The 14,293-nt window shown below is 41.0% G+C and overlaps 2 protein-coding genes across 2 annotated transcripts; one reads left to right on the top strand and one right to left on the bottom strand.

Annotated features, from left to right (window-relative positions):
• Nucleotides 1-139: 139 nt before the first annotated feature.
• LOC111244395 (uncharacterized) lies at nucleotides 140-1,563 on the bottom strand. The gene is made up of 2 exons (XM_022791453.2): nucleotides 906-1,563; nucleotides 140-470 (listed from the first exon to the last, which is right to left on the bottom strand). Exons 1-2 carry the CDS (start codon nucleotides 1,062-1,064, stop codon nucleotides 297-299), a joined length of 333 nt encoding a protein of 110 aa, XP_022647188.1. The 5' UTR covers nucleotides 1,065-1,563; the 3' UTR covers nucleotides 140-296.
• A 4,068-nt stretch (nucleotides 1,564-5,631) lies between these two features.
• LOC111245933 (uncharacterized) lies at nucleotides 5,632-13,990 on the top strand. The gene is made up of 6 exons (XM_022794950.2): nucleotides 5,632-5,790; nucleotides 6,379-6,618; nucleotides 9,176-9,408; nucleotides 11,427-11,653; nucleotides 12,065-12,423; nucleotides 13,238-13,990. Exons 2-6 carry the CDS (start codon nucleotides 6,379-6,381, stop codon nucleotides 13,592-13,594), a joined length of 1,416 nt encoding a protein of 471 aa, XP_022650685.1. The 5' UTR covers nucleotides 5,632-5,790; the 3' UTR covers nucleotides 13,595-13,990.
• The last annotated feature ends 303 nt before the right edge of the window (nucleotides 13,991-14,293 follow it).

The raw sequence follows: 14,293 nt of genomic DNA, 5'->3' as shown, positions 1-14,293 counted from the left end.
TCCCTATTTTCCGGATTACCGGATCGGAAAATAAAATTTTCCAATAATCATGTGACCTTCGAGCACACACCTTATACATCTGCGTATGTTTTAGTTTGAAACGTGGTCCCTGATATGATGACTTTAAAGTTCACGCCAGTTAACAGCTATGCATTGCTTATATAAGTTCTATTTATTTCTCACATTTTACATTTTACACACAAACTTCGAATTCAAAAAATACAGCTTAATCGTTTGCCTGCTTGGTCCCATTTTCTTTGCACAGTTTGTAGCGGATCGATGTAAATGTTGTGCAGCTAGTTCTTTAATTCTTCCCTTCTTTTCTGCAAGGTCCAAAGCGTGTCGTGGCCTATTGTATTAGCTGCCGTCACCTTGTAGTTATAGCGAACTAGGAGATCTAGCACTTCAGTGGGAGACTTGCGAATGTCAACCAATGAGAAGGAATCCCTGTTATTAATCTCCGGGAATACCTGTAAGGAATAAATTTCACTTAAGTACGTAAGTGTCGTTTGCTTCACTTGTGCGTAACGGCTGCATAATTCAAGGTTTTCTTGCAAGCGTATTTTTGTATTAATAAAAAACATATATATATATATATATATATATATATATATATATATATTATGCAAACACTTTTAACCGGCCAAAATATTCTTGAACTAATGATGTTACACTTGAAGGATCATGGCTTTGGGCAGCTATCGTATAGGCTCTCCCAAAACACCCTGTAACGAATTAGACGTATTGACAATCGTGCTCATTGGCCAAAGTTGGTTATTGCGCCTGTAGATTACCGTATACGCTAGATCTACATGTACTTTGTACTAATATGTCTTATGAATAACTTCAGTACGTATTTCTGTGAATTCGCGATTGCAGTTTGGTATAGCTATTCGAGCACGTACCTCGCCAATGGATTCATCAATTTGCTTGATGTACCTCCAGTCACCGCGAATAGTGCACGTATTGTCCGTGTGTTTACCAAACACCAACATAGTGGCTGATACCTGCGGGGCAAACAGGGTGATTCCCATAAGGAGACACAGTTTTGTAAGGTTCCTCATGCTATTCACTAGCAACTGCTGCCACTGTACCCCTTAACAACTTGCATGTGCGCAGCGAAAAGCCAAGCATGGTCTTTTTATAGCGAACACGGGAAACGCTTGATTGGATGACCCACATCGTTCTGTGAGACATCCCGTAAGGGTATCGCCGGTGACAATAGTTTTACGAAGAAATCTATTGTGGGATATCTCATATTTATTATGAAATATCTATGGAAGTTTTCCATAAACAATTCTTTTTTGCCTAATTTTTCACGTATAAGGAAAATTCACTCATTACTGTGAACCTGCGACAGGCCGTCACAGAGCAATCGTCATCACTCTGTCGTTACTGGCTCTGCAGAGAAGCTGTGTTATAGCTGCAGTGACATGAAGTGCCCGCTGGCGACGCCAGCGGGTAAAACGATCGGAGCCAGTGGTCATTAACAAGGGGCACCGTGAGAAGTCCCTACACTGTTGATTTCATTTTTCGATGAGATTTATAATCGCCAATAGCCACACGATTGCGTGGCATCGCTGCACTAAATTTGTTATAGAACAACGGCTACAACCGGCGTTGTCAAGATGCTTCTAGCCGCAAGTGGCCGTAGTCCGTATCGGATGCGTGTCATGGAGATGAGTAACGCGGCTTCTATGATCACAGCACATGTTCGATAAAACTAGTCGATACTTGTGCACGCAGGCGCGCTCATCCAGACGCTAAGTAAATCACGGGGGCGTACGGCTGGCTCGTAGCCACGACTATGTGCGTGTATAACTCAAAAAGTCAATTTCATCATTATTGATGGTGGAGTACATTCCTAATTTAACGTATTTATAACGTATTTTAAGCGTTTCTGAATATATAGATTCTTAACACTGAATTTATGTTTACCTATGTTGCAAACAAGATTTGTTTAACTTTGCTCCTATGGGAATGGCAATAAAGTGTGCCGTTTTGCGGTCTATCTCCTTGCGATTAACCGTAACGGGAAAATACTGTTGCTTCTTACTAGCCGAGTGTTTTGAGAGCCATTTATGAATTTTATATCGAACGTGGTAGGAGTAGTGGAGTATAATGTATTCGCGGTTAGAGATTAAATAATCGATAGAAATGAAATATCTGCATGTTTTTGTATATATAATAGTGTTCTTTCTTAAAGGATTTCTATAGACCAAGTCAGAGAATATTTAAAAATGGGCAGAGATATTGATTCGTATGAAAAAGAGTGGGGTTCTCCTAACCTACCACCGCTCAAATAAACAGGCTTTGTTTACTTTGACAACAGTTCAGTTATGTCTTGGAAGTTATCAAGTAGCTCGATTGTGTCATTTGTTAGAATTAGACTAGAGGCTCTGAGACATCAGCTTTACGAGTTCGTGTGGATGACAAAGAAACATGCCTGAGTGTTTTAGTTGTGTTCTAATGTGAAGCCCGTTTCTCTTAATAAAGTTGTAAAAATGTTCTGTAGTCCTATTATGATAACATTATTTGAAAAAAAGGGAAGAGGATTTTGACGGACATGCACGCTTACCACATGGTATGACGGCACTACGTCAACACGAGCAGAGCACCTATAGCCCGTAACCTATAAGTTGCGTGCATGACCATTGTCTAATTGCCGCTATGGCTGTGCACACATTTGTAAAGAGTACCGGCTGGGTACTCCTTGCAGGAGGCTGGAACGCCTCGCTACATACAGCCAAACAAGTTAGAAAATACTCTGGGCATTTCGTGAAACTACATAATTTATTATCTAAGTATCTCTCAAACTCAATAGGAGCAGTTATATATATATATATATATATATATATATATATATATATATATAGAGAGAGAGAGAGAGAGAGAGAGAGAGAGAGAGAGAGGGGAGCCGTATAGGCGTCAAAAACTCTTTTCTATAACGTGCAGTATACTTAATGCGATTGATTTCATGTACAAATCCCAACTAACTGATAGTTCACGCTTCTCTCGACTAGAAAAAGTTAGTAACAGCTATGGGTGACTGGGAACTAGCACTTTGGAATAACTTCGGAACTGAGAATCTATTTTATGTAGTTAGTTAGGCTTGAATACTACTTATGTAATAATTTCTATAACCACTATAACGTTACTAGTCAATACTTTGATAATCGTCTTTTAACCTGCATATTAAACAGCGCACTAACTAAAGAGCAGCAGTCTAGGCTTCTTTCTTCTGAATGGTGAAGATCGTAAGAGAAATCCAACGAGATGGAAGATCATTACTGGTATGATGTTTTTATTATTAGTTCTGTTTGTATTATCGTTAAACGGTCCACATATTGTAGATTAATAGTCAGCTGCGTTCACGAATATATTGCGTTTATTATTGTAGAAGGTACGCATGTAGGTAGTTCATGCTTCAGGCCCTAGCTGGAACTTCATTTTGGATGCGTGTAGAGTGGTAGCTCGAAGAATCTCCAACAGCTTAAAAAATCTAAGCATAGAAAGTTGTTTATTTACTTAGATTCTGTTTCATAAAACATTGTTGAAATAGAGAACTATTAAGCGGGTCTTGCAGTTGGATCCCTATGGTCTAATTGTAGAACATCTCCATCTATGAAACGCAGAACTAGATAGATGCTAGATATCCGCAGCCGCATTTCCTCTATGCACTAAACAGACGCTACAAGTTCTAGATATTGTCTAAAAATGACGGCTGAAAGGTTTACAACTGGTTACGCATTTGATAGAAATACATCCGTTGTACTGAACCTCATTTGCTCGCAAAGTGTAAGGTCTACATTATAGAAGATCATAGGTTGGATGAAGTAACTTTGCTCATGTAATCAATACAGCTTTTATTTGCTTAACTGTGGCGAAGTAACGTTCTTTATCCTGATTAAACTTGTTCAGAAGTCTGTTCAGCCGTGATCGTTAGGCCTGGCTAATGAAACTAGACTCTTCGGTCTTTAGTACCATCTCAGCCACTATCACGCCTCCGAATAAGCCCTGATGATTAGAAAAAGCGATGAAAACCTACTTACCCCAAAAGGGCACCCTAAAAAAACGTACCATTTCTTTGCAACATAGTCATTAATTATAATTCTTTTGAAAATGCTGAAAAGTACGCTGTCATATTGTACCACTCTACATAGGTTTTGACGCCTTTCATGAAACCGAAATGCGTATTTTTCCCACAATTCTGATCGATTACGCCCGGGCACGTCAGACTGTTCGCAACACCCACCAATTCGAAAAGCCGGCGCTCTTTGTTGGCTACGAAAGAGTGCTGTACTTAGGTAACAAGCTCAACATAGCTTGCTGAAATAATTCAATATACTTTCAAAATAGAGATCTTCAAGCGGCTATATTAACCAAAATAGGATCCTTGTAAAAACTGTTTGATTTCCTATGCACTTACCTCAGTTGTCCAGCACTGCAATGAATGGAAGTGAGTCTCTTCCAGGTTCATTCGGTCAGTAATTTTTTATAATCTTCTTTCTATGATTTCATGTAATCGGGATGGCTGAAACAGATTACGCTTTCTTCTCATTCTTAATATCTTCACATCAAAGTACAAAAGCTGTATTCTTTGAACGTTTGTAAACTGGCATGGCTGCACAGGCAGGAACTGCGTACCTTTATCTGTAGTAAAAAAATTCATTGATACGCTAAGTGTCGTAGTTAGTTTGATGTCGGAATACTGCATTATCAGCCGGTTCGTATTACGTACGTTTCATTGCCATAGGCAACAACGTATATAAACATAGAGTATGAAGCGACGCTTTACTTCGATAATGAGATGCATCAATTGAATGTAAAATAATATAGTTAATTGAGAAGATTTCTAAAGGAATAGGCCAGGGTCTGCCAACGACACATACATGAGATTTTTTTTATGAAGAATTAAATTGCGTTGGGCGACTTCGTGTACCACATTGTGGGGTAGATCAGCCTTGGTGTCAGCACAATTTTTCGATGACTCAAGCTGAAGTCGAAGGGTATGACTCTTTTACTGATGCCGCTGTTGTGGTAACTGTATTAACTGTTAATGGCTAAATGGTGTTTATGAGGATCGGGTGGATACAAAATGGCTGGATTCAAGAGGCCTGCCGGTTGCGTTACGTGTTAGAGGACCCGCTTTAGTCTCTAAGGCTTTGTTGACGGTATTGAGCAATGTAAATGATGGCCACTAAAAGATCACTTACGGGATCGTGCTAGAGAGCACGCTCTCCATATTTAGGCTGGCTTTCTTTATGAAATTGGTCAGAGAGGCCATGGAGGTATTATTTATCACGGGTTGTACGTGTTGTTATGGCGAGCGGATACAGCGACGCAGTGCCTTACTTCGCCCAAACGATACTTCGAAGAGGATACTGCGGATCTTAGATACTTAGGTATTCCTCTTAAGCGATTAGTTTTGTCTGTCATGCTTTTTTCTTTCTTTCATTTGATGCTAGATATCTTAGTGTAAAGACACGAGCTCACCTCGAAATCCATCGAATAGCCCACAGCAGATTACTCATTTTCTTCTCAGCATTTTCAAGCGCGTTTGCTGCACTCTTTCCTCCGCTCTGTCCGCTCTGTCTGTCTGGTGGTGTCGTTGTGTCGCCGCTGCGATTGCTGATGATTTTGTGACGCGGGCAAACGGAGAAGAAAGGAGGCCCGACGGAGCGCGCGAATAAAACACGCTTCACAGTCAGTGAATGACCAGATATTGTCTTCAAGACTTCCACTTGAGACTGACCGAATTCAGGCAGGAACTTTCGAAACAAACTTAAGGTAAGCAATTTAAATAGCAGATACAAAGAAATGACAATGAAACACGCGTGTGAACCTTTTCATGTAGCCCTTATCACCTGCATGCAATAATAGCTACATTACCAAGCTACCAATATGATCCACTAGAGAATGATTATTTGAAAAAAATAACGGCTCTATACGACGTTGAATTGTTCTATCATTTTTTAAAAACAAACAACTGAAATAACAGTACGTCGAAATAGAGAAGCAGATCTAAACGTAATACTAATAGTGAATGTTCAAAATGGCATCTATACCAACAATAACACATTAGTTTCAAAATAATATGTAACATTGACAGTTCTTGAGATAATTGTTTTCCATCCATTTATAGAGCTGGACGAAAGCATTTATTTATATCGAATAAAGTGAACCCTAAGGAGGGCATACGCTCGAATACGTAGCGTCTAAATACTTCTCAAGGAAGCAAAGAAAATACCAGAAGACGAACGATTTTCCCTACCAATGCTGCTATAAATAGGGCAGGGATGATCAAATTAATATTCTATTAGTGTATATCTGGATCTACATATCATTCTTAACCTGAACGCATCGTGCACATTCTAGATGACATTGTTGAAGATAGGCTACCAGTTGCTGCGGTCGGCTGTCCGAAAACAGAGAATTTCGCCGTTCCGGAACGTTGTTGCCACTCAGATGTCGCCAGACGACGCTGTCAGTACGAGCGCTGAAGTCGACGAGGAACTCGTGCCGGCGCCACAGATTTCGCGTGTTGACCGCATTAACGATACAACCATTTGCGTCAGCTTCTCCGATGATACCCACTGTAACTTCAGCACTGTCTGGGTACGCTGTTTGATTTCTGATAGAGATTTTTTTATGAAATTCAAAGTATAAATCTTCTATTCAAGTGTCTAGTCACATGTACGATAATTTCGTCTGGAAGAGTTCGGTTGCAATTCATACAAGTATGTTAGATAATATTATGTCATAATCAGTCGTGTAACGTAAGCGGAAGATAGGGCTAAACGTCATGGAGCAGTATTTTATTGTAGCCTAGTGCGAAATATTTAAAAGAGCCCTTAAATGGATACTCCGATAAAATTTTGTCTAAGCATCGATATCTAACATTGAAATGTTACGGTTATGTCAGAGATCAGTCTTGTTTCAGTTAGCTGTGTGCTTCATAGCTTACGATTGATTATCGCCAGTACGCATGCGCCGTTTACAGCGCCTTCTGTCATGTTTTTCTAAATTTTTTAATAGGCAATTGTGACTATTACGCCGAAAGATTAGCGCTGTTATATCAGTTGTTCGTGCATAAGCATATAATTTTGGCGGGAAAAAACTAAAGGGATAACTCTCCCGCCACGGGCTAACTGCTTTCTACCGGTTGCTGGAGATATCTTCTTGCAGTCGAGTCACTTTCATGTCATGAACAAAGCATCACAAATAACATACGCTTTCGAACACCAATGGGCCCGATTGGATTGAAAGCCGGTCGAATTCGACTACAGCATCTTTACATCTATGATTCAACCCAGCTGGGCTTCTGTGGCGTACAAGCTGACGTCGCCGATAAACAAAGGCTATTGCCGTCTGTTTGCCTTACTGTCTATCGCTTAACTGCGTAGTTTCACCCGAAACGGTGTCAAAAGTAGAGTGCGTTCCCCTATGATTCTTCTGAGATCGAGAACAGTGGTTACTCGGATGTATTTTTGGACTTTGGCTAAAGTAGTATCACTATTGCAAAATTCAGCTAAAGTCACGAACAAGCTTTCCTGAAAGATCAGTCTCTTATGTTAGAAACATTTATTTTTCCTTTAGCTCTTAACAACTCCGTGTTGCTATATCGGCCTGTCACTTCTTTTAGATAGTTTCTGTTCATGAAAATGGACATTAGTAGTTTAAGGGGACATCACTAATTTTTCAACGCATGTATTTCAATTCAAGCGACATTGTACTAACCCGAAGCCGTTTGCACGCTCGGCCTTTTTCTATTACTGTAAAACCTAAAGCAAGTCCTATGTTGAAATGCACCAACTCTCGCCAGTACATCGAGAAGCTCTAAATTATATTTCTATCTTTAATATAACGTTGGTACGTAAACGTAAACGTAGTTGGTAACGTCGTTACATAAAATTGACGCGTTCATACGTGCTGTGTAAAAGTTGCGGTAATAGCTTCTACATAACAAATATAGCTCATTTGTTCTTTCTCAGAGTCGAAACATTGCATATTAATATTAATTTAGGGCACGAACGAACATAATCAAAAATCGAAACTCCTTATTTTGTAGCCTTCTATCCCTATTCCAGTATGATGGGTTCCAGCTATCTCCCTAGCTGATCTAGTCTAGATCTGCCCCCTTCCTATTACCCAACAGCGTGTGATTGCCGTAGAAGTCGCTCGAAAAGGTTGTCCATTATCTCGATAGCAAGGTATGATACATCTGATACTTGAGGAACTGTTTGCAATTGGAGAAGCCATTACATAGCACGGCGGCAGAACACAAGCCACGGACAGGCTTGCGATGCACGACATATTACTGTGGCGTACTGAAGTCCCTTGTAATAGTTTTCTCTATACGGCATATACACTCTCGATATACGATAACCGTATACAGGCCTAGAGGCGAACGGTTTGCTATAAGCCTGCAACTATAGAGCAGCTAGCCTTCTAGCAACGTTTCGTGATAGTTCCCTTGGCAATTAGGTAAATGGTTAAGCCAGCGATTGTTTACTACCACCACCACCACCACTTCCTATTGTCTTTGAGGCTTAATCAATCAGTAAACACTTTGGAAGGTGTCGGAATAATATGGAGCTCTGAGCTCAAATAAATACGAGCGGTTGAGGACCATCCAGCCTTAAAGTATAACGTAGGTCACCTGGCTATAGATCGGTTAAATATTTATAATTCAGTGCGTGAACAGGTCCACACGAAAACGATGGCTGTTAGTGCGAAAAGTGTAACGCTCAAATGTAAGCGCATGAATAGATCTCGGCGGCTGTTCGAGCAGCAAAGAGGCCTTACCTATACACTAAGCAACCCAATGAAAACATGCAATTCTATATACAGACATTTTCACATATTTTGTATACCCTTTGAGGTTAGGGGCATGTGGTGGGTTGCCACGCGCGCTATCTTATTCTACATAGAGATGCCCTGTCATCTGAACTGGTGGAGCTGTCTTCAGTGTGCGCAACGAATAGTCAAGGCGGAGAAGATTATAGCAAAGAACTAGCTTACGAACGGAAATTTTACTAATACCCAGAGTAACCACTGATTTGGTATGTCAGCACTGTATTTGTTGGTGAAATATGCTTGCATTAAAAAAGGGAAATTAGAGTCATACTGACGGAAGTGTGAATGAACCGCTGTTGTACTCGATTCTTTCCAGTTACGCGACTCGTGTCGCTGCCCTGTATGCGTTCACCCGCTTACACAGGGCCGCAAGATAGACTGCACCCATTTTAGTCCGAAAATTCGTCCCTTATCATGGGCTTTGCGGGATTCTGGAGTTTTAGAAATCAGCTGGCCACAAGATGAGACTGGAAAACACACGGGCATGCTAAAAGGTGCTTCTATTAAGGAACGACAAAAACCACACGTGTCGGTTTTTTCTTCAGAATGGTAGGTGATTTTTTAATCAATTTATTCAGATTTGCTCGTGAACGCTAAGCGTAATTCTTATTCATAGTCAAATATGCGCAGAATCCATTTGTGCGCAGTTATTAATCTGCTACTGCTGCAGTTCTATTCAAATAAGCAATATATTATAGCTTTCTAAGCGATTGGGCGTCTTTGATTACCATGGTTCTTTTTTACGTTTCCTACGGAGCGATATTTCTGGCTGCCATTTATCCAGTAATTTAGTCTGCTATAATCTGAATGACTTTATAGCTCCTATATTACTATTTGATTATTTTGACTTTAGCGCACATCGGCTAAATGCGTCAGTAGCGCCACTTCTTCCGCCAGGGATACCCTAATGACTCCACAATTTCCTCGATTATAGCTTTATCGCTTGCGACAAATGCGTGTTTACGTTCCGGCTAGCGCCGATAGAGGCGCCACCCTCACTGGACAAGCACCAGTAGTGGTGGAACGTGTTGCGTAGAGTCCATAAGGGTTGTAAACGAGATTGTTTGCAAAAGCACCGCATCCACGTTGTAATGAAGAATGGATAATGGAGCCTTTCCACAAGTCTAATTATTGGCTCCGCGCTTTTCTAATGGGACAAATAATATCACGTTGACATGGCTCTAGCGGACAGAGTTCTAGAAACGTCTATCAAAGCAATGGTAAGCGAAGTTAGGCGTGGCACGAATTTCAGCTCCTCTTTAATGCTACCTCTACATCGGTCCAGTGAGAATCTTTAGCATGGGTGGTGGATTATGGATGCTGTTTCTGATTGATAACACAAATATTTATGATGATTAGTGATGGAGATGTTCTGTGCGTAATCATTTCTCTTTCTGTATGGTGAGACCCACTCCGAGATTAAATGGGTTTTAACTAGATGCTAAAAAAATCCTCTCTTTATGGCTTACCACCAGAGGAAACTATCCAATTCACAAGTATTATCTCAATTAGAAAGTATGTGCAGACATCGATTGTACGCGATCACTTGTAAAGTCTTGGAATTAGTTAGCCTTTCATCAGCTTAACTATTATTAAATTACAAATGGCTTTCAACGTTAGCTTTCAAGTGTCACATCCTTTCCGGCAGCTGAGGCCACTCAAGTTATCGAGTAAAGGGTATTATAGTTAGTTTCCGGCTGCGCCGTTTTCGCACACCCCTTCTCGGCTGCGATCCTTTTGGCACACGCAGAGACCTGCTCTTCCACTCTGCCTGTTTTTCCCCTTCTCGTTTTTGTATTTCACGCGCACATGTACGTGCGCAAAAGGCGTGCCACGAGTGCACGCAAAAATCGATTCGAAGTCACCCACTGTTAGCAGCACAGCTCGGTCGCTTCGTTTGAAAAAGAGGGTCGCCGTTTATCTTTCAAAATTTTCTATATGGCATAAGCATATCGTACGGTTATATGCAATATATAAGCGACACTTGACGCGGTATAGATTAACGAATTTATGCGATACTTGAGCATTGTTGGGCGTTCATAAAAACAAAGAGAAACGACGGAGGCAGTACCAAGTCGCGGATGTTCAACACCGTTGGACAGGGGCAAAGCTAAGACTGTTGTGTGGACTCCATGAAGTAATACTCGAAGATCAAGTTGTGTCTCCGCTCATTATTATTTCACCGTGGCCCTTACGATAACGGTTGATATGCACCTCTATGACGTAAATTTACCCGGAGCTATCCAAGAAAAGACAACTGGAAAAGCTGACCAGATGGCTATTCTCGCCCTACAACCTATTACATATTTCCACCGTTGCCTAACATGTTCACTGTTTATTAGTAATTTATTTCGTTCAATCCCGGATTGATGTGTTTAAACAGTTCAAGAATATTTCGTTCCATCACACATTTGTGTATTACTATTATATACTACAATATAGTTCAGGATAATCGGTAATAAATTGTATTAGCTAAGGTGGATAAAGCTGACAATTTGGTCTGCTTCTGAGACCACTGGGTTGCGGGTTAATTAATACTTTGAAATGACCATTTCGATACTTCGCAGGTTGTACCAATTTCGGCCTCTGTTCGAACGCTCAACGTCGGCAATTTCAGATGCCGTGCAAATTGAGGATGAAACATACTCTCCGCGCACCTCGGTCATCTTGTGGAACGCCGACGAGTTTGAAGAGGATCCACCTGAAGTGCCATACCGTGATTTCCTGTCCGAGAGGTCAGCTCTCAAGCAGGTCTTAAAAAATGTCGCTAAATTCGGACTTTGCGTCATCAAAGGTAAGCACTATGCGGCGTAAGCTTGACAATATTTTTGCAATTTACTTCTCTTGCTTTTATTTATTGTTTTCGTAAGTCATATTTACAAATCGAGAATGGACCGGAATGTTTCTATAAGCGTTTAAATGTCTCAAGAAAACAACTCGCTGATAGTTGACTTCAAACTGAAACGGCAATCAAAAGAACTTTGTTTGTTAAACGTAACTGAAAAGTGGCTGATATCAGTAATTTCGACAGTTTGAAAAGAATCATTTCGGTATTAAAATTCGAAGTGTTTCCACCATGTAGCATGCCTTTCAGAAGCTTTGGGCATCTTAAAATATATTGAAACACTTAAAATTCTGTAGATGGCCAGCTCTATAATTTACCGCTTTCACCTAATTAGGGTCTACCGTGTGTATTTATTTATAGGTGTGCCAGCAGAGGAAAATGAAATTGCTCGGGTGGCTAGACGCATGGGTTTTATCCGTGAGATCGGCTGCGGACAAACGTTCCATATAGGGCGGCCCTCGGAGCGTCATTCGGGTAACATGGAAACAACTAACAATCTTAATAGTAAGGCCTACCGCGAATGGTCGCCTGGGATTCAGTTGCTACACTGCATTCGTAATGATCGGCCTACACTATCCAGTGATCTTGACTGTATGGCAAAACACGAGTTCATTGACGGCTTCGCCGCTGCCCAGTGGTTAAGATATCAAGAGCCGAACGCGTTTACCGTCCTCACTCGCACTCCTGTGACGTTCAGTTTTCTCGATGTTGAACGTGACGTAAGTAGCAACTCCACCGCACTCTTTCATTTTCTTATCGCTATAAAGAACGTTGTTCAAACAGCTCTATTACGCTTAACGCCAACATATTCGCCTGATAGGAGCGTATATTGAATTAAAGATTTTACATATGTTTGTCCATGTTATTGCTTCGCCTAAATCAGTCCCTTTATCACTTTCAGTCGGTGAGAGAAATCGCATATAAAAAAAGTGCAACCTTTCATTTGTCAGAATCGTATAGCCGTTTTGACGTACACACGTTAAGACTATCGCCGACTTCGTGGTCGGTTCGCATGTTGTTTGTACGCTGTTCAAGTGAGCGATATATTCGTCATAGATGATAGGCCTGTGTCAAATGTTTGTCCACAATAGCCCATTAGATAGAATGGCAACAAATGCTCTTGTAGCGCCTGCTGCAGGTTCACTGACCCTGTATCAACGTGACACGAGCAGCACGAGTGCCCTGCTCTGCTTTACCGGATCAGCAGCGACTCGTAAACAATTTCTATATCTGTGACGGTGCAACTGTCCTCCTCGCAGTCATACAGCATCTTGCCTTAACTGATTCGAAACGTCATGCAATCTTGTGCTGTGGCTGGCCTTTTCTATTAGCCTTCTTTATTACCATAAGCCTACCGAAGACGCCATTGGTTTATTAAGCAGACATCGAAGCGTGCGTCACGAAAGGTGTCTTATGCGCAACTTTACAGAGATCCACGCACGCACATAAATGTAATCTTGTGAAAATGATAGATAGAGAGTGGGCGACGCTGTGCTGAAATCTTACTGGAACGTGAGTTTTGCTATTTTTCAGAGGTGGCACCGTGAGACAAATCCGATCATTACTTTAGATTCACGTGGTCATATCAGAGAAGTGCATTATAGCACTCTGTCGATGAGACCGCCGCTGCTGCCGACTACACAGATGCACGACTTCTACAACGCGTTTCGTCTGTTCTCCAAACGTTTGCAAGACCAGAAGCTGGTTTTCGACCTGCAAATGCAGCCTGGGGATCTCGTGATTTTTAACAACAGACGGGTTATCGAGCGAGGCACCAACGAGATGGATACATCGAGCAACGTCTTTTTTAAGGGATGCTACATGGATGTTGGCGAGGTTTTAGCTCTCTATGAAAAAATCAAAAAGGATGACGCTATTGATGAAAAATAGACCGTAGAACTTGCCGAAAATTTATGACTGGACGTTTAAAGTGACATATTTGCATCAAAAATGCTGCTAATCAGTCCCAGATGAACCTCATTCCTTCGGCGGCTACCTATGCCGCGAGTACTTTCTTGCAACTATTTGCTACAAATTTAGAACATGGTTTTATAGAAAGGAATGCATAGTTTATCCTCCTGGCATCAACGATCCTTGTGGCACTACATATTATGATATCCATGATGTCATGCCATGTAAATATGTAAATATATTCTAAGACAATGCTGTGACGTATTGGGTGGTATGCGTCCATTTACTACGTATACGATTTGTGCCCGAGGTGAGTTAGAGTTCTATCGCTAACGGGAAAATAAAACATACACGCTTTGTACTCTACCTAGTGAAGAGGTTCTCCGTGTTCTGACCTGTCTTCTTTCTAACTAAATTGGGTTTATGGTAACTTGCTATTATTACTTACTATGCTTTTACAGGTACTCTTCAAAGTAATCTTTTGTACCTGTTTTATATAATGATGAACTCACGATGTTAGCGTGCTGTATAAAGAAAACAGTTGAGGAGTCTAAACAAAGGTGACGAAAGATGGCATTGCGGTTGCCTACTAAGTACAAGTCATTCATTTTATATTATGCTGCTTATGCACCTTTCGGTCAGAAACGTCCAGAACTGTCTTTTTTGTTTGTTTGCACT

Source organism: Varroa destructor, unplaced genomic scaffold, assembly GCF_002443255.2.
Source record: "Varroa destructor unplaced genomic scaffold, Vdes_3.0 BEIS01000002.1, whole genome shotgun sequence".
NCBI lineage: Eukaryota > Metazoa > Arthropoda > Arachnida > Mesostigmata > Varroidae > Varroa > Varroa destructor.
The sequence above is the reverse complement of the archived record's forward strand: the minus strand, read 5'-3'. Positions and strand labels throughout refer to the sequence as shown.

Coding starts and splice junctions, on each gene's coding strand:
- LOC111245933 (XM_022794950.2), top strand. CDS start 6,379: ATGACATTGTTGAAGATAGGCTACCAGTTGCTGCGGTCGGCTGTCCGA. Junction 6,619..9,175: donor GTAACTTCAGCACTGTCTGG/GTACGCTGTTTG, acceptor GATTCTTTCCAG/TTACGCGACTCGTGTCGCTG. Junction 9,409..11,426: donor TCGGTTTTTTCTTCAGAATG/GTAGGTGATTTT, acceptor GATACTTCGCAG/GTTGTACCAATTTCGGCCTC.
- LOC111244395 (XM_022791453.2), bottom strand. CDS start 1,064: ATGAGGAACCTTACAAAACTGTGTCTCCTTATGGGAATCACCCTGTTT. Junction 471..905: donor TTGATGAATCCATTGGCGAG/GTACGTGCTCGA, acceptor TATTCCTTACAG/GTATTCCCGGAGATTAATAA.